Source organism: Sycon ciliatum, chromosome 5 (genome assembly GCF_964019385.1).
Source record: "Sycon ciliatum chromosome 5, ocSycCili1.1, whole genome shotgun sequence".
NCBI classification, from domain to species: Eukaryota; Metazoa; Porifera; class Calcarea; order Leucosolenida; family Sycettidae; genus Sycon; species Sycon ciliatum.
Genome location: NC_088647.1, coordinates 23,580,891 through 23,599,120, shown reverse-complemented (window position 1 = coordinate 23,599,120; position 18,230 = coordinate 23,580,891). Strand labels below are relative to the sequence as shown.

The window sequence follows — 18,230 nt, the reverse complement described above, 5'->3', positions numbered from 1 at the left end:
ATCCTGTGATTTTTGAAGCATTGAAAGATTGGCTATGCGGGCCCACAATTTACCCGGGAAGGCCCCAGGCAATGAAGAATACCTTCAGACACCCCTGGGATCCCCTTGGTTATATGTTTGGTTTAGGCATTCTCGAAGAATCGTTTGTTGAACGTATTGTCTTCGTGTTGGTGCTATGCTATGCGCAGGATGAAGACAAGTATCAGTTTGGCAAGAACAAGGTCTTCTTCAGAGCAGGACAGGTGAGAACCATGTTTGTACTGTTCTACGAGGCTGTTGATATAGTTCTGTTCTTTTTTCCCTAATGTCTGTCCGGTGCCGTCGTCGTATCTGCTTTTCTGTGTTAGTGTCGTTCCATGGCACTGTCCAGTTTCTCATTTCCTGATGTAATCCCCTCCTGCACCTGTCGGTGATGCTCCATTTCTGCAAATGTTTTTTTAAATTGTTTGATGCATATTCATTATTGCCAGTTTCAAGTTGCTGATTTTGTAGCTGTTCCAGGTTGACATGGCCGATTTGTAAAAGTCCAGGTTCACTTGGCCGGTTTTGTAATAATTCCGGAATTTTGTATGACACAACTCACACATCTCATTTATTTGTATCTGTATAATTTGGCAGTGTAAGCCAGGCATAAATCTTATGGATGCATTCAATGCTCGACAGGCCACTTCCACACTGTTATCGTGTTGTGTTCTTGGCACAGGTGGCCTATTTGGAGCGTCTCCGTGGAGACAAGCTAAACAAGGCCGGCGTAGTCATCCAGAAGACGGTGCGCGCGTTCATTCATCGCCGCAAGTACGTGCGCATTCGCAGAATGGCTCTGTACGTGCAGGCACGCCTGCGTGGACGCTTGGCAAGACAGTAAGTGGCAATTCACATGTTTACCAGCGCTCACCATCAATTTATCATACTTGCGTATTCGTTTGCTGGAGTGCAAGTCATTGACGTTGTTGTGGAGTATCAGCACACAGTTTCCTTCGCTGTATGTGTGCTTGCGCGCGTGTGTGTGTGTCCGTGTGTGCATCCGTGTGTTTGTGCGTCACCTCTTTTCAGACAATGCCACCACATGCGCCAGACCCGTGCGGCAACGCAGATCCAGACATGCGTCCGTGCGTTTGTGGCGCGCAAGAAGTACGCGCGCTCCCGTCGCGCCATCCAGGTCATCCAGCGCTACACACGCGGCATGTTTGGACGGCGCGCGTTCCGCGCTCGCCTTCGCGAGACCAAGGCCACCGTGCTGCAGGCCAACATCCGCTGCTGGCTGCAGCGCATCAAGTACAAGCGCACGATGCGCGGCATCGTTCTGCTGCAGTCCTGCTGGAGACGTTTCAAAGCCAAGCAGGAGCTTAAGAAGCTTAAGGTATGCAGTGTGCCTTACTTTTCAGTCTGGGTTTGTTTGTTTGATTTCGCTTCACCGGCTACAGGGGCATGTCCGTCTTCTCCGTTGAGTGCTTTTTGTTACAGCACTAGAATGAACTGGACCGACCTATTTGCGCAAACTTGATATGGTGCTGTATTGTTGCAAGATGCTGCGGTAAACCTGCACCATGGACTTGAGCGAAACGATCTTGCCGTTCCTGCACTCTTTTTGCAGAGGACGCACCACCGGTCTCTATCACATGACTGAGCCTGTGTTTGCATTGCATTGAATCCGTCTGAATTACTTCGGTAAATTATTTTTGTGAGGCGGTCACAAATCTATGCCTGCTTTGTGCATTCTTTGCATAGGTGGAGGCTCGCTCTGTTGGCAAGCTGAAGGAGATAACCAAGGGTATGGAAGTGAAGATTATCCAACTGCAGCAAAAGGTCGACGACCAGGTGAGGCTCGGGAATGTGACAGCAAGCACAATTGTCGTGCAGTAAATCAGGCCACACACACACAAGCAGAGGCGTGTCAGTCTAAGAACATCTCCACGTGCCAATTGACTACTGTTTGCTGAATGCTGGAAGGTGCTGAGTTATTTGACTTCCACTGTTTTCACGTGCTCCTAAATGTAGTAAGCACATTCATTCTTCTTTGCATTGCACTAGTACTCTTGCAGTACCGTTGCTCCGTGTTCACACGTTGTTGACCCTCTTTCCTTGTATCTGTTCAGTCTCGTGAGGCCAAGAACATGGAGAAGCAGAACACACAGCTCAACAATGAACTCAACAAGCTACGCGAGTCCACATCACAGCAAGCCTCCAGCAACCAAGCTTCATCAGCTATCATTCACCAGCACGAGGAGGAGCTGACGAAGTTGCGCGGGCAGCTGCAGTTAGCCGAGACAGAGCTGTCTAACGCCAAGGCCAGCAATGAACGTCTGGTCACAGAGCATCAAGAAGTACGTCATACTCCTGATTAAAACACATACACAGTGTATCTAGGTGCTCACATGCACACACACACACACGCACACACACACATTTCATTGTGTGTGTGTGTGTGTGTATGTGCGTGCGCGTGCGTGCGTGTGTGTGTAGAATTGGCATTGGTGTTGATGTCACGGTACATTTTGTTGATCGTCAGTCATCCACTCGACAGATTTACTCACAGATTTACTTACGCGCATCCTGTACTTGTTTTGTCTCCGTGCAGGAGAAGAACTCGCTAACGGCCGAGATCAGCCAGCTCAAGGTGCAGGTGACCGAGCTACACGACCAGCCGCCTGCTGTCGTTACCACTCAGGCGGTCGGCAAGCACCCGCTGTCGCGCGAGAGTTCGTCCACCGCGCTCATGGCCGGCAACCGGAGGGAGAGCCTGGGCACCGGGGCTGCCATGCAAGCGGCGGCGGCCGAGCTGCAGGTCAACAACACCGAACTGCAGCAGTCAGTCGATCAGATGAAGGCGCAGCTTGACGAAGAGCGTCGCCACCACCAGCACCATCTGAAGGAGCATAACCGCCTGCAACAGCGCTTTGAGAATCTGCAAGAGGAGCTGGTGTATGCGCAGGCGAACCAGATGATCTCGGTGAGTCGGCGTTTGCATGTTCCAGGTGTATGCCTATGCTTTTCTGGGACGCTGGCAAGCACTTGAGTTTGGTTTGTAACAATCCTTTTACCACGTATGCGGACCAGACCGGCTGGGCAAATCCCCAAGGAGGTGTGTCCGGTATTTTTCACTTGAACACAGGGTTTTGTTCTTCAAAGTCCATTACGAACTACAATGACACCTGTCCTGGGTGACCACTCAAGAGACTTTCCAAATGTGATCCCTGCGTACAGGCGGTCTCGGTATCCGCAAAAAAAGCACCCATTGATCCTATTTGTAGTGGTCCTCTGGGACGAGTGATCGCCGTGATATGATGGGTTTTAATGTAACTGCACGTATCTCATTTTGTACGCGGCCATTGGTCCACTGGCATTGCAGTATAAATCATGTAGGACTGTACTGTCTTCCAGGCATGTCAGGACCCCCCCCCCGCCTGTCAGTTTGTACCGTTGATCTGCCCCCCCCCCCCCCCACGCCATGTCGCTTCCCAGCTGGATTCTCGGCAGGGGGCGGGAATTACAGTCCATTCACAAAAAGATGGGCCTTGGCTCTGGCGAGCTCCCGTATTAGGCGATTTTTCAAGATTTTATCGTGCACAGTGCAGTGCTGTGAAATTTGAAAAAGGGACCAAAAGGATACCTGAACTGGGGTTCGAACTGTACAATGCACTGTTGCAGGCAGGGTCAAACGGCCTGGATTTTGATGGGTTTCCCAATTCAGTGCTCTTGGGGCAAAACCTGGCCGAAATCCTATTCTTGCTATCGCTTGCTTTTTGGAGAAATAGACTTCAGAAACATAATTGGAAGAGGATTCCATAGGGGATTGCAGAAAAAAATTCTTAAAAAACTCAACGTTTGACCCATTTATGGCCAAAAGCTAGAAGTCCATCTTTTTCTGAATGGATCAAGGCTGTCGAGTGCAGTACGATGTACAACAACGTAGAGGATCAGACTCGATGTGCTGAATTGTGCATATTTTCATCCTGGATTGGCACATATTGTGTACAGCAGTGCATGCGTCGGTTCAACATCGTATTTCGTTGTATACGCCGAAGTCGCTCCACAGGTAGAACATCGACAGGGAGCGGGAATTAGAGAGGGGGCGGATCAACGGTACTTTACGGTATTGTTCATGGTTTGCTTTGGATGTCAACAAGAGTACATGTACTTCACCCCAAGAGTGTACACCTGTCTGCATAGTCTCTATCCAGTGCTGTGACGGCAGAACTTCACATCACGTGACCTGTTTCTATAGGTTATGCTGACAAACAGTGCAAGGCGAAGTGACCACAAGAGAATTGAACCCAAAGCAGAGTGCGTGCAACCCTGCATCCATCATGCATATAATTATATGGGGTGCGAATAATGTGTACGGGTTCGTCACCTGATGTGAAGTTCTGCCATCGCAGACCCCATAACTGAAGTCGTACAATCTTGGGGGTTATGTACATAACTTTTACTCAATCTGCGGACAGAACTGTTTCGTCCTTTATGAACTCATCAGCGCAGCACAGAGAAAATGAGGCCGAACCTGATAGCAATGAAAAATAAATTTTCCAAAGCCAGATTTAAACCAGGCCCGAACATACCTTGCCAGAGTGCTCAGACTGACAAGTCAGTGAGCTCTGCATTACTCCGTGGTTGTGATGGGCCGAGCAGAGCAACACGCTGCAGGCCGGAATCTACGCAGCCTGGACCTGATGAACTAACACCCCAGTTTTTTAACAAACACTGAAGGGCCTGCTTTTAAGTATGCACTTGATCAAACTAACGTTGGTACTTCAGCTAAACATATCACAATAGACCCAGAACTCTGCAGGCTGTGAGTCCATCGTAGCTCAAGATAGGAGTTGTGCATTCTTGTGTATGTACTCTTCGTAACAATGAGCATCCTAGTGTACTTACTGCATGGAGTATAATTATATATTGCAACAGTAGGAGAGCATTTGTGTCTCCTCTGGGGATTAGACGATCCACTGGACCCCATGCTGCTCAGGACGTGGAGCTAGCTAGTGGTTTGAATGTGTGCACGTTACTTTCAATTCTGTGCTCAGCTTTACTGACTCTTTGTGCCAAACTCGTTGTCTTCTTTTGTTGTGTGTGTGTGTGTTTGTGTCTGTGTGTATTTGCACTGCAGCGCTCTGAATCTACCACTTCCATTCACGAGGGTGCGGGGTACCCGCGCTCGCCCTATCCCAGCACCCTTTCCACCAGCGACGATCGCCGCACAAGCAGCGACCCAGCACCTGTGTCTCCCAGCAGCGATCAGTCTAGCAACAAGTCTCACCCGGATCTGGTGAGGTCTTTGAGCCAAGATGCTGAGGTATGTGCGCAGCATTTCCCAATACCAATAGTCATCATTGCCTTCATTTTCATACTTTGTGCGGAAACGAAAAAAATCATGATGTTGATCGACCTGTCTGCAATGGTGAACTGGGCTCTAAGAAATCAAGCCGTGGTGACTCTGAGGAAGACTCAAACAATACCTTACAGAGGCGTCGGACGGTATACTTTGGTACAACCGTGAAAAGGCGGGGGATCCCCGGGGCCCTCAATTTTAAAGGAAATTGGGCCCAAATTGCCCATATTTCATTGCTTCGGAAATCACAGGACAAAATTATTGGGTTCCAACGCACCTGTCTTAGCATGTGGATAAAAGGGTCGCCAATTTTGTTTGTTTGCGGAGGAAGTACACTAATGCACCCTGGGTATGTGGGTTTTTTTGTAGTCTATATATTGCGGCCAGGATGTGAGTCACGGTGCTCCACTGTGCATGCTTTATAAGGTTGCCGATCAAATCAACAGGTACTTGACTGGGCACGGCCTAAGGTAGATGTCTTCTTCTGCTTTTTTTTTTTGATCGCGAGTGCTGCATAGCCAGTACTATGCCAGTAACGATAGATGGAGTGAAAAGAAATGTACATCCTGCATTTTTGCCCATTTCAATTTTCTTCTTTGCTACGTGTGAGGTTGAAAGCCAAGGGACATTACGTTAGAAATTGGGTAGCTTTTGCAACATTAGAACAGCTATATCATAGCGAAGTGTATGGAAAAGCAGGTCCCACGCCTCAAACTATACAATATGTAAGTTGGTTTGGGGCTTAAATCCAGCTGAAGCCTAGTTTCTGATACAAACGGGACTATTTTGGGGGAATACACGGAAATTCCATCTTGATACAGGTCCTTGATCAACCGAACTGAACCAATAGCTCGTGCCTAGTCTTATAACCTGGTCTAATGGCATGCATTTACGATCTGCACTAATATGGTTCGCCAGGTCATGATCCGCCTGAAGTCGCGCATCTCCGAGCTAGAGACTGAGCGCACTAACCTGGTGCGACGGGTTGCGGAGCTGACGGAAACGCTGTCCAACGTCCTCGCCGAGGGAAACGACGAAGCTGCCGCCAAGGAGGCGAGCGAAGCCGCTCGCAAGAACCTTGCCGAAGCCATGAACGCTGATGCAGAGGTGGGTACTATAGTGACGTGGCATGGACACGAGCGCTTAAGTTCGGACGCCCGCGGTTGCCCTGATTTTCATGCAACATCTGTGGCTGGATGCTTTCTGACAGCAGTTGCCATCCATGTATATATTTAGCGCATGATGTGCATTTATTAGTATCTATAGTATCTGGATATTATACACGTACTACGGTTAACTGTTATAGCATTTGCTCTTTCAGACCATTATGGCTGCCACTTTAGCTATTCTCTCACCTCATCCCCTCTCCAAGAACATTACACGAATGATGTGCTAACTCTCTCTCTCTCTCTCTCTCTCTCTCTCTCTCTCTCTCTCTCTCTCTCTCTCTCTCTCTCTCTCGCTCTCTCTCGCTCTCTCTCTCTCTCTCTCTCTCTCTCTCTCTCTCTCTCTCGCTCTCTTGCTCTCTCGCTCTTTTCTCTTGCTCTCGTTCCTATGCACGCATACGGTACTTGCCTTGCAGAACGTAAGGCGTCTTGAATCACGTGTGTCACAGCTGGAGGGTGAGCGTAACCAGCTGAGCTGCAAGGTCACCGAAATGCAGGCCTCCATGAACGAGCTGCGTCAGGAAAGAGATACCCCAGGCACGCCAGTGAAGGCGCGCAACAGCATTTCGAGCCAGGCGTCAATCTCGTCCGTCATGTCTGAGACGTCCAAGCGTCGACAGAGCAACAAACGCAGTCAGACCATGTCCCTATGCGGCGGCCAGGCTAACGTGCGCGGTGGTGCCAATGCAAGTGAACTCAACATGAGCGATCTTACAGCCGTAAGTGGTGACACGCTGTGTTGACTTCTACACCAGATAATTGGGACTGGTTTGCGAGCGTCTCCAAACCCTTACATCCGTATTATCACTTACACTAGTGTTGACTAGCACCTCAGTGCCGCCGGAAGCAGTTTTTGATTGGTCCGGTAGTAACGGGGCCTTTCACGCTTTGTGTATGATATGGCGGGTACACGTGCCTTCCACAGTAGCCAGCACGTGTTGGTGGCCTGAAAGTAATATTAGTTGATCCGGTGATAGCCTGACCGACCAGACCGGTTCCGGCGGGCCTGCACCTTTGGGTCGAAGCTGGGTATGGAAATTCCTGCCTTGCTTGTGTAATCTGTATTGTAGTTTAATGTGCATGTGCGTCATGTGTCAGTATCTGTGCTGTTGTGCCGTGGGCACCTCCACTGATCTGTGTGGCCGTGTCCGTCTGTTTTGCTCCGCTCCTCCAGTACCTGAACTCTGCCACTCAGAAGGAGAATGAGGAGTTGCGGCAGCATCTCTCTGAGCTCCGCAATCGCATCGTCGAGTCATCCTGCGACCAGGCTTCCGGCGAGGCCGAGCTTGTTGCAGTGCAGCAACTGGCCACCGAGCTCAACCGGGTATGTTCTTTTCTCCGTTTAACCAAATTTTAGTTGTCAAGCAAGATTCCAGGGATTCAAAAACCATCAGCTGTCAGTAGATTGTTTCTGTAGCTTTTGGAAATTGCTTCCATCTTGGGACACATCTGCTGTACTCAAGTACAATCAGTGTCTCTGGATTTCAAGGCCGTCAGGCGGCTCGATAGCCAATTGACTTATCTTTCCAAGATTCCTTTTTTAATCTCTCCCCCTGCCCCCTTCCCAGGAAGACCCTCGAGACCAACTTTGACAGTCAGCAAAAAATAATGCAGGGCCATTGTAGGCACAAGTAGAGTGTGCGTTGTGTTTCCCTTTCCCCATCGACCTGGTGTACTCAGCTGGCTGGATTATTATTATTATTTTTTAGTTACACAGCACCCATGGCACGCCTTTTGACTGCCACCAATTCAGTTGAGATGAACGGTTGACTTTTCAGCTGCCGAAGGAGTGGGCTGAGTTGTGCTTGGCCAGTCGACTACACTTGTATGACTTTTGCATCCATCAGTAGGACCTGCTTCCCTCCATATTGTTGAAGTAACACAGTGCAGTCGGGCCGTGTGCATGTATTGGTTCTGCAGCAAGTATTGACAGCCTGCTGCATCTGCAATAAGCCCATTGTGCATTGCCAAATATGAGTAATGCATGTGAGCACACTGGGATCAGGGATGCACTGTTCAACACCCCAGACGACCATGCCCAGGTGGCTGCGTGGGGTGTTCGCAGAACAGATTATGTCATTGCGCAATGGGCGTATAGCTGCATGCCCAATCCTTCTCACTGCGCTCTGCCGTTCCATGCTCATGGCTTTTTCACTGGTTGTCTTTTGGTGCAGTTGAATCGTGAGAACAACAGCCTGCGTTCAGACTTGCGTAGTCGGACGCTGGCACTGCTGAGCCGTGACCCGACCATGGATATCACTGCTGTGCTCCAGGAACATGAGCGTGATGTGCCACACTCCGGCGAAAGCGGCTCGGAGCTCGACGTACCCATGCAGGTCGGTACTAAATACTGCTGCTGTGTGTCTGTTTGTCTGTGTGTGGGTGTGCCACTACAAGTGCGCATCAGAATGTGTATGTGTGTGTGTGTGTATGTGTGTGTGTGTGTGTGTGTGTGTGTGTATGTGTGTGAAAGTTGAGAACGGACACATGTATACCATCTACCGCAGGTTGACCGGCTTCCGGGGCAATGTTCGACAAGTCTGAACCATCCACTTAACTGGCTCTATGTTCATACATTGTGCTTCCAGCGATTTAGTTATGAACTGAAGGATAACTTTGGATTGCACTGTAGTCTTTCAGTCACCAGTCTTGCCACGCACGCTTGCAGGCTTGTATAGCCACCAGCGTTCCCCGAGCCCATGTTTGTGTCGTAGTTGTGGGCGCCATTCTCATCCATGCCACTGGCCTTTGCCCTGCTGCCATTTTGATGCCGTGATTTGTGTGTCCTGTCATGATCCATGCCTTGCGCTCCACGGTCCATATGCTGCATTCACACAACTCTTGGCCATCGTCACGTGGCAGGGTTTGTCGCGGCGTTCTGTCGAGCAGATCGAGCTGGAGGTTGAGCTCTACCGTCAGCAGGTTTGGCTCTGCTTGCTGTTGCCAAATGCACTCACTCTCTCTCTCTCTCTCTCTCTCTCTCTCTCTCTCTCTCTCTCTCTCTCTCTCTCTCTCTCTCTCTCTCTCTCTCTCTCTCTCTCCTTCTGTCACCATCTGTCATCAACCACTGCTCATTCTATGCAAAGCTTTTGTTGGCTTCCATGTTAATATGTGCGTATGTCATGGCAACCTACTACATGTCATTTTACTTTTTTAGCTGGGGCGATGCACTTTATTCATGCACCACCAGTGCCCGCATGGTAGTTGAATGTGTTTTGTATTGAAGTACTTAGCACATGTATTGATGATGTGGCTTAGATTTGAGACCTTGTATGAAACATATGGTATCTACACCGTGTGTTTTCGTCTACATGTGATTGTATGGCGTGTGGCTGAAGGAGTACGTGCTTGCAGCTGGAGCATGACTTCCCTTCTCTTGTCTGTATGGATGCATCTCCAGTTTTTTTTTCATTGTAGCAAAATCAAGAAATGTTGTGCTGACCCCGCGTTGTGTCTTGTATTTCTGTACCGTTACCAGATCGCTGCGCTGAAGGAGACCAATGCTGTTCTTCAGGACGAACTGGACAAGACATTCGATGCCTTGAACCAGGCACAGGCACAAAACAAGCAGCTCGAAGCCGACCTCACTCGACTGGAGAGACAAGTAAGCCCCGCGCGTAATGTGATGACGTATTTAAATTTCGAATCCGACTACTGTACATGTACTTCGCAGTATGGGTTTTCAGCTTGTGTGCTATGTCTAGACCTCGATAAGCGCACGCCTTCTTAAAAAAGTTGTTTACTATGTGGGGACATCTGCAGCAATCATCACCTTGGTGCTCACTGACTGGTATCTTTTTAACTCGTTCATGCATCACAGACAGTTAACAATCCGGCAAACATAATTATTCTGTTAGACACTGCGGATGATTTCGTTCTTGCTTCTTCAAGTATGTAACTGTGATGTATGATCGTGCATTGTGCAGAGTGTGTCGTCAACTGAGCCTCCCCGGTCCGTCGGAGCGACCATCGACGTTCGTCTGCAGCAGGAGGTCACTCGCCTCACGTCGGAGAATCTGGTAAGTTACCGCTATGCAGCACGTCATCAACACTGTGCTTTCTGCAGTTTTTCCTGTTAGTATTTTCTCCATGATTGTGTAAAAAAAGTGAAGAACTGAACAAATGCTGACGGGGTGCAGCTTATCGATTGATATTACTGCACCTGTTCTGGGTCGGCCAGAACATGTTTTGCTTGCTCCGGCCTCGAGGCCGGAGCAGACCGAGCTGTTTCACTTTTTCACAGTGAAACGTGGCGGGAACATCGATTTTGGTCCCAAATGATCACGTGCATACGCTTTGGGGTTGGACTCGTCGTACCGTACACAGTGACCATGGTGACCCATAAACATTTTGAAGAATGCACCAAGTTTGGCATATTTTTCACACAAATGTGCTCTGTTTCTGGAGTACCGTTTGGTTGGCGTGAGGCTGCTCCATGTGCACCTGCTGTTCGATCCTGTTCTAGATCGTACCAACCAAACGCACCCTCAGTGTTGCCAGGTCGTCCGACATATCGGACACTGTCCGAAAATTCACCCTTCATTTGAAAATTTGGCGAAAAGAGAGTTCCGATTTTGACAGAAAATCCAATGATAGTGCTGTATGTGTTTTGTACAGTACTAGTATAGTGGTATCATTTTGAAGATTCCATGCCATTTCAGCGCCCTCGAGTTCAGCGCCAACCAGGTGAGCGCGACCTTTTCAGCGCCGTGAACCTAAGCGCCGAATTTTACAGCGCCGAATTTCAGCTACGTATCCTTCAGCGCCAGCAGATAAGCGCCGAATATCTCAGCGCCATATACTTCAGTACTACCTTTCTCAGCGCCACAGATCTAAGCGCCATGTTTCTCAGAGCCGTTTTATTATACAATGTATGATTGAGCAATGTATGTATGTATGTATAAACATCGCCTGTAATGACTATGAGTATGACTGTACAAGTACATGTATAGTCTTTGCGCTCTACTGTATCGCGCTGTACGTGATCGCGCTGAACTGCTTCCTGCTGTAAATTACCGCACCTTACTTTTTCGCGCTGAGTTGCTGGCGCTGTACTTTACCGCGCTGATAGCCATGGCGCTGAAGAAGCTGGCGCTGTGAAATCATGCGCTGAAGTGCTGGCGCTGAAATGTATCCCGCTGAAACAGTGGTGCTGAAGTGGCAAGTCACCATTTTGAATACACTTTTGATCTCACCACGCGATTTTTTAGAATTTACTTGAAGCTCCCAGCTGGCCAGATGACTGGCATTGTACGAGTCTTTACTTGTCATGGTTCCACCACTGGGCGAAAAATATATTACTGGGGTTCTGGCAAGCTTGCAAGGCCAAGGCAAGGAAGGGCCGGGCCGGGGGGGGGGTGCAGACCTCATTCGGTCATGCATGTAGATCTCTAGTCATTGCGGATCATCATGATAATCAGGGTGCATCGAGCATACCAACAGCGTGACACTGACACTGTGACAGGTGACTCACGCGAGTCCTATGCACACTCGGCACAGATTCAGTAGAATGATGATAGGGCCATGCCATGTGGACCTACTCACTGACGCAGTGACGGGGCCGCGGGGGTGTTTGTGCTGATAGTGACACTGCTCTTCCGTTCATCGTGTTCATACATTCTTGATCTTCCGCTTCGTATGCCTTGAAAACCTTGGTTATTGTTCGATCGGGCCCTACTGCCAGTGCCAGTGCTCAAGGGAAGTGTTTCGCTGTGGACGGTAAAGAATGGCTGAGAGCGATATGAACTTAGAAGCAGGCCGTATGGCCAGGAGAATGTCTGGAGTTGCTGTAAAGAAAACTTCTTGCAACGTCTGGTCCATGGATGTAAGTACTGACCAAGACGAGGGCAGATTCTTCGAGTTGTTCTAGCAGCTAGCTGACCGGAGCTCGTATCTTATCTGTGAAGTTTAAGACGCGATGGCAGCGGCTAGCTACGAGTGTCGCCGATTTCCTGCGTATATCTTGTTGTTGATCTGCTGGAAGATCGTAGATCTACGTCGCGAAAAATCATTATAATGCTTCAGGGCTTCTCGTGCAGTTTGCAGTTTCGGTGGTCCTGTTATTTTCGATCGAATGTGCTTGTCGCCTGCTGTGTTTTGGAGCGCAGAGTAGTTTCATTGTATGATTTGTGTGACACCCTGGAACATGGCGTTCGAATGACAGGTACACGATTATTTCCAGGTACGAACAATGCTTGGCAAGGGTCGCCGTCTGCGTTGCCTTGAACATTTCTGCGTTTTCCCTGTTGGGAAGCAAACAGTTTATACAGAGAAGACCTGTAATAATATTGTGCAAATGTTCATAAATTGTGTTTGTCTTGATGGTGTGTTGTGTGCTGTCCAGGATCTTCAAGAGGAGGTTGAAAGACTCCAGTCTCGCCTCACCGGTCGCAATGACAGTACTGGAAGCGATGTAGAAAGTCTGACGGCAATGGCCGAGAATCGAAATCACGGTGAGTGACACTGATTCTTTTGTACTTGCGTAGTGGTGGTGGTGGTGGTGGTGGTGCATTATGCACTCCAAACTCATGTGTTGTAACGGCTGCATTGCATTTACTAGCATGGCACTCCTGAATCTGCAACGCGCTGCGGCTTTCTGTGTTCTGTGTTGGTGTTCTGTCGCAATCAATCGGGTTTCGGGGTGGCTTGCCGTGGTGTGGGATGTAGCACTGTGCCCTCTCCTTTTGTTTATGATGTAATAGTGTGTTCACAATGTTTGAGCGTGCGTGTCTGCATTATTAATAACTGTTTGCGATGGGACCAATTCTTGCTTGTAATAAGTTGTACACCCACGGCCTTCCACTGTTCCGGTAAATTCTGTTTCCTTTGATAGTGCCTTGCTACTCGTATACTAAGAGTTGGTTGATGTCCTGCTCTCTCTCTCTCTCTCTCTCTCTCTCTCTCTCTCTCTCTCTCTCTCTCTCTCTCTCTCTCTCTCTCTCTCTCTCTCTCTCTCTCTCTCTCTCTCTTCTGTGTGTGATTTGGTGGGTGTGCATGTGTATGTTTGTGTGCAGCTATTGCAGCCAGTGCGAGATCATCTAACAGCATGGTCAGCATAGTGACACGGGCAGTGAGTTTGCTATGTGCTTCCATTAATGTGTGTGTGCGCGCGCGCGCGCGTGCCACTTCAATCAGCTCTGTGGTGTAGACCAGGCTAAAATTGGTGGCGGTCAATTCATCAGCCTTGCAAGCTGTTGAATGGTGTAATCCCAGCACAAGTTGCTATGTCTAACATAGCTGTTCGCTATCATCGCTTCTACGATGGGCAGGTCTGAGGTGTGCAAACCCTTGTTTTTTAGCACCACACTGTACCCTGTCTGCTGTGCCTGCAATGACTATGAACAATGTTTTTGTTTCCTTGCCTGTTTCGTTTTACATCCCCGCTGAGTACGCAGCGTTTGGTATACAATAGTGGCATGTTTTGCAGTATTCATTCTGTTTGTGCGTGCGTGTGTTCCATTTCCTTGTTTTCCGCAGCCCAAGTTCCAGGGTCTGCTCAAGTATGAGCCGTCGGATGAGCCTCGCCTCATCAAGCGCCTCATTCTTGAGATGAAGCCCGGCCAGATGGTGGACAAGCTGCCCTGTTTGCCGGCCACCATTCTGTTCATGTGCCTGCGCTACCTGGACGATATCAACGACGAGCGGCGTGTGCAGAGCCTGCTGACCACCTCCATCAGCGGCATCCGCAAGGTGGTCAAGGTACGTACAGTTTGTGTGCTGGTGGTGGATGTTTTGCAGTTGGTCACCATGGATATCCTTTTTGCTGCACAGGGCTCAGGTGACGTGGGGCTCGCGTTGTTACTGTTCCCAACCTCGTCTACATTCTGCTGCACTGTGTAAAAAGTTACCAGGTGGTCTCCTTGTCCAGGGCCAGTTGACTGGAAATAGTATCCTTGGTCCTATCTGCAGTGGTCTTCTGGGACAGGTGGTCGCCTTTTCAGAGTGGTTGCCTTGGCAGGTTTGACTGCAGTTTAGAGTACAATACAGACCTTCATTGTGTTCCCTCAGTCTCCATCTTTTCCAGCGTATCTTATAAATTGTGCTCTGTTCTCTCTGCTCTTGATTGCCTACGTAGAACCAGCCCAAGGATGTCTCTCTCAAGGTGTTCTGGTTGAGCAACACATCGTCACTGCTGACCTACATGAAGCAGTATTCGGGAGAAAGGGTGAGCGAATGTGCAGTGGATGCACTCTGCATGCATTCTGCATTGAAATAGCACTGGGATGGTCATTCCGAGCATGCAGACACTTCTCTGCATCCAGGTAAATGGAGCTACGAGCCAGCATGCGTGTGCTGTGTGCTGTTCTGTATCAGTAAACAAGTCACAGTATTGGTGTGCTGTGTCAGGGTAGTGTACTATTCTAAATAAATAGATTTCACGGTTCCGCATCTGTAGGAACGCCACCACCCTCTAGGATCAAGGCGCAGATGCAGCGCCTAAGCGGTGGGAGGTGAGTAGATCAGACCCACCACAAAGTGGTCAAAGACCGAAATCTCATTAACTGCATCCATGTTACCCTCGTGCCATGCCACGAGTTCCCAATTAACAGAGGGTACCAGGTTCAAGTCCTGCTTGGAAGCGGAAGGAATTTTCCCAGCCGTGCTGCGACCCAGTACTATTCATCTAATGTTGTTTATTCTGTGTCCTCGAGAGGATTGGCTCCTGGTAAACCTGTGTGTTTACCTCACTCTTTTGTCTTCTCTACTAGACTTTCCTGTCAGAGGATCACCTGCTGGCTAGCCTGTGTCTGAACAACTTTGACCTGACCGACTACCGCATGGTGCTGAATGACCTGTGCATTTTCCTCTACCAAGACATTGTCTCGTTGGTGCAGCAGAAGATTCAGCCTATGATCGGTGAGTAGCTGTGTGTGTGTGTGTGTGTTGGGGGAGGGTTTGATTTTCTGACTATTTTTGACATTTTGTGGACTTCTGTACTTGCATCTAACCGGGGTGGGAATCAGTATATGTGTGTGTGTTTGTGTCTCGTATGACATGAGCACATGTCTACACTTTTCTCCTTCATATTTTCTTACCACTTTACGCATCGTGTGTGTATTTGACTGTGCAGTGGCTGGTATGCTGGAGCACGGTATACCTGGCATGTGGCCATCCAAGCCCATGGGACTGCGTCGTGGCAAGGAGCAGGGACCAGCCTACACTCCTGCCGATATTGTTGCGGAGGTGAGTTCCGGTCCGAATGGCCAGCAGAGAGGCTTGATGTTGAGATGCACACATTTGGGGTGTTTATCTAGGCACCAGTCTATAATGATGTTCTTCGTGTAGCTGTCTCATTTACCAGCGAAGCATTATTGTATGCGTTCACTATGCCTCGTAGCATAGAGCACACTTCTAACAGCGGATCATTTCGCTTGGCTATGTTCACAGCGAAGCTTGATTGGTGTTAATTGCATACAACCCGTGCCGGTCGTAAACCTCGTCCTGCTATGTGCTGTTTTATGTCGCTTGCAGTTCAACACTCTGCTCCATTACATGGTGGACCACTGTCTGGACAAGGATCTCATTGACCAGGTCTATGTACAGGTATGTTCCTCGCCGCCAGTACTGCACTGTTGCATCCCGTTGCTAACCGCTAGCTTCTAGCCGCCTCAGTGCGTGCTGGTGGTCTGACTTGACGGTTTCGTGTTGGCATGTGTCAATGCTGCTGCTGTGGTCTCGTGCAGCCTTCTCGTCAGTTCTTGAATGTTAGCATTACCTGAGTATCGCACTTCTATGTGTTGCTTCCATCCTCCTGTAGATATTCTCAATGATCAACGCATACATGTTGAACAACATGCTGCTGCGCAAGGACCTTTGCCACTTGTCACGCGGACCACAGATCCGGTAAGTCGCTCTCCTCCATTATGTTGCTTTGCACAACTGTCCAGTCAATGTTTTATAAGTAGTGAGGGGTTGTATGTATTCATGTGACGACTCAATACAAGCACCTTTTTGCACATAGAGACATGGGTACACAGTCTGTGGCCATTTTGAGGAGGGAGAGGGGGAGACAGAGACAGAAAGCATGTCTGACTACTTTCTTTGTCAAGCATGTCAGTCTAAGAACTTCCTTTGTCTGTCCCGTTTGTTTAGCTACAATCTTTCTCAGCTTGAGGAATGGTCGTACGAGCGTCTGACGGTACCAACCAGTGCCATCAAGCAGTTGCACCCAATCACACAGGCAGCACAGCTGCTGCAGATCAACAAGCAGTCGCCGTCTGACGTCGACGCCATTATCGAGCTCTGCCATTCGCTCAACCCTGTACAGGTAAGCTTTGTCGCCCTCGAACGGGAACTGGAAGCCCGGTACTGCTGGTGGGCATGGCGTCTGAGTGTGTATGTGTGTGGGGAGGGGGGGGGGGGCATGATGCTATGTTTGGGATTACAGTCGAAGAGGTGATGCTTGCTTGCATGCTGTGCAGTTTCCACATGTCTTAACCCATGCACCACTGCTGGTTTATCTGCACAGATCCAGAAACTGCTGACCATGTACACGCCGACCAACGAGTTTGAGAAGCGAGTGCCGGCCACTGTCATCAAGGCTGTCAATGCTCACTTCAAGGGCCGTTCCGACCCGTCCAAGCTCATGCTGGACATCAGTGAGCTGCTGCCCGTCAGCTTCAGCTACAAGCCGATCGACCGTGACCTGCGTGACATTGGTGTTCCCGATGATCTCGGCCTAAAGTTTGTCCACAGGTTATAGGTCCTGGTGAGCCAAGCCCAACGTGGTGTTTCCCCCTGTTTAGTATAGCTGCCTTGCAACTTACCAGTTCGCCCCGTTCTTTGTCCTTGTCCCCTTATTTGCACTATTAGCCAACATTTCTCTTGTGTTTCTCGATGTCTAGGTCTGAGTTGTCATTTCCTCTGGTGGTTTTATACAGAGCCCTATACATAACATTGCTAACCACCCAGCTGGCTTGAACCCCTTTCCCCGCTGTGTTGAATTTTATTGGGTTTGTTTCTGAGCGAAAAACGGATTTCCAACGCTGCATTCCTCCCTCCCCTCCCTGCTCTAGCTTAGTTTCATATTTTCATTACCCCGTAGTGCTCGGAGAGAATGCAGGCGTCATTCCCGTCCGTCTGTCATGTTGTGCAACTACCCGATGCTGCAGTGCACCACCGCCCACGCAGGCTTGAGTGATATCCACCCCGTCTAGCTCTCTCAACAGGCGTACGTCCTGACGAATTTAAAGTATTTACCGGTCTCCTCTTCTTTCTTCCTTTTTGCTATTTATTCCTCTACCCTGTGACTTGTCGTCGCTCATCGCTGTTGCTCTTTTTTGACAGTTGGTACCGTGTCCATTATTATTATTATTATTTAACAACAAATGCTGTTGAGCTTGCAGCACATTATATTCTGACATCGCCGTCATACTGGTTGATTATTCGCTTCCGAGACTCTCTTGTATATTTTTCCTATGACCAGATATATACATGTACATGTCCAGCGCCATGGTTGATGAGATCTGATTGATGCCCAGAAAAACGATTCATTGAATATCTGTCCCTAGGCCCTCGTGAGTGATGCTTCAGCATGATGCCAGTGTGAATGATTGCAGGTAATGTATAAAGCATTGACAACGGGTTTGTAGGTGAATTCTGACCGAAAGAGCCTTAGTTTGTAGGTGAATTCTGACCGAAAGTGCATATTTGCGCCGCCTCGCCTGGACTTCCATGGCCCAGGTGGTTCAAACTCGGAAACTGCTGCTGGACATACCAGTTGTGCACATGCAAAA

At 49.1% G+C, this 18,230-nt stretch overlaps 1 protein-coding gene across 3 annotated transcripts in view; it reads left to right on the top strand.

Annotated features, from left to right (window-relative positions):
• LOC135818097 (unconventional myosin-Vb-like) overlaps window positions 1-17,994 on the top strand; it is a 30,095-nt gene extending 12,101 nt beyond the window's left edge. For 2 of the 3 annotated variants that reach the window (XM_065331420.1, XM_065331419.1), the window contains 24 exons: window positions 189-242; window positions 704-861; window positions 1,054-1,360; window positions 1,729-1,818; window positions 2,097-2,324; window positions 2,579-2,950; window positions 5,108-5,293; window positions 6,248-6,436; window positions 6,912-7,214; window positions 7,670-7,819; window positions 8,670-8,831; window positions 9,358-9,417; window positions 9,974-10,099; window positions 10,422-10,514; window positions 12,839-12,947; window positions 13,509-13,564; window positions 13,972-14,193; window positions 14,570-14,659; window positions 15,204-15,351; window positions 15,566-15,678; window positions 15,967-16,038; window positions 16,253-16,338; window positions 16,588-16,762; window positions 16,964-17,994. In XM_065331420.1, the coding sequence (XP_065187492.1) occupies window positions 189-242; window positions 704-861; window positions 1,054-1,360; window positions 1,729-1,818; window positions 2,097-2,324; window positions 2,579-2,950; window positions 5,108-5,293; window positions 6,248-6,436; window positions 6,912-7,214; window positions 7,670-7,819; window positions 8,670-8,831; window positions 9,358-9,417; window positions 9,974-10,099; window positions 10,422-10,514; window positions 12,839-12,947; window positions 13,509-13,564; window positions 13,972-14,193; window positions 14,570-14,659; window positions 15,204-15,351; window positions 15,566-15,678; window positions 15,967-16,038; window positions 16,253-16,338; window positions 16,588-16,762; window positions 16,964-17,197 (3,783 nt within the window). In that variant the 3' untranslated portion in view covers window positions 17,198-17,994. The remainder of the gene's footprint in view (window positions 1-188; window positions 243-703; window positions 862-1,053; window positions 1,361-1,728; window positions 1,819-2,096; window positions 2,325-2,578; window positions 2,951-5,107; window positions 5,294-6,247; window positions 6,437-6,911; window positions 7,215-7,669; window positions 7,820-8,669; window positions 8,832-9,357; window positions 9,418-9,973; window positions 10,100-10,421; window positions 10,515-12,838; window positions 12,948-13,508; window positions 13,565-13,971; window positions 14,194-14,569; window positions 14,660-15,203; window positions 15,352-15,565; window positions 15,679-15,966; window positions 16,039-16,252; window positions 16,339-16,587; window positions 16,763-16,963) is intronic. The other variant, XM_065331421.1, reaches the window with a different exon arrangement.
• Window positions 17,995-18,230: the final 236 nt, after the last annotated feature.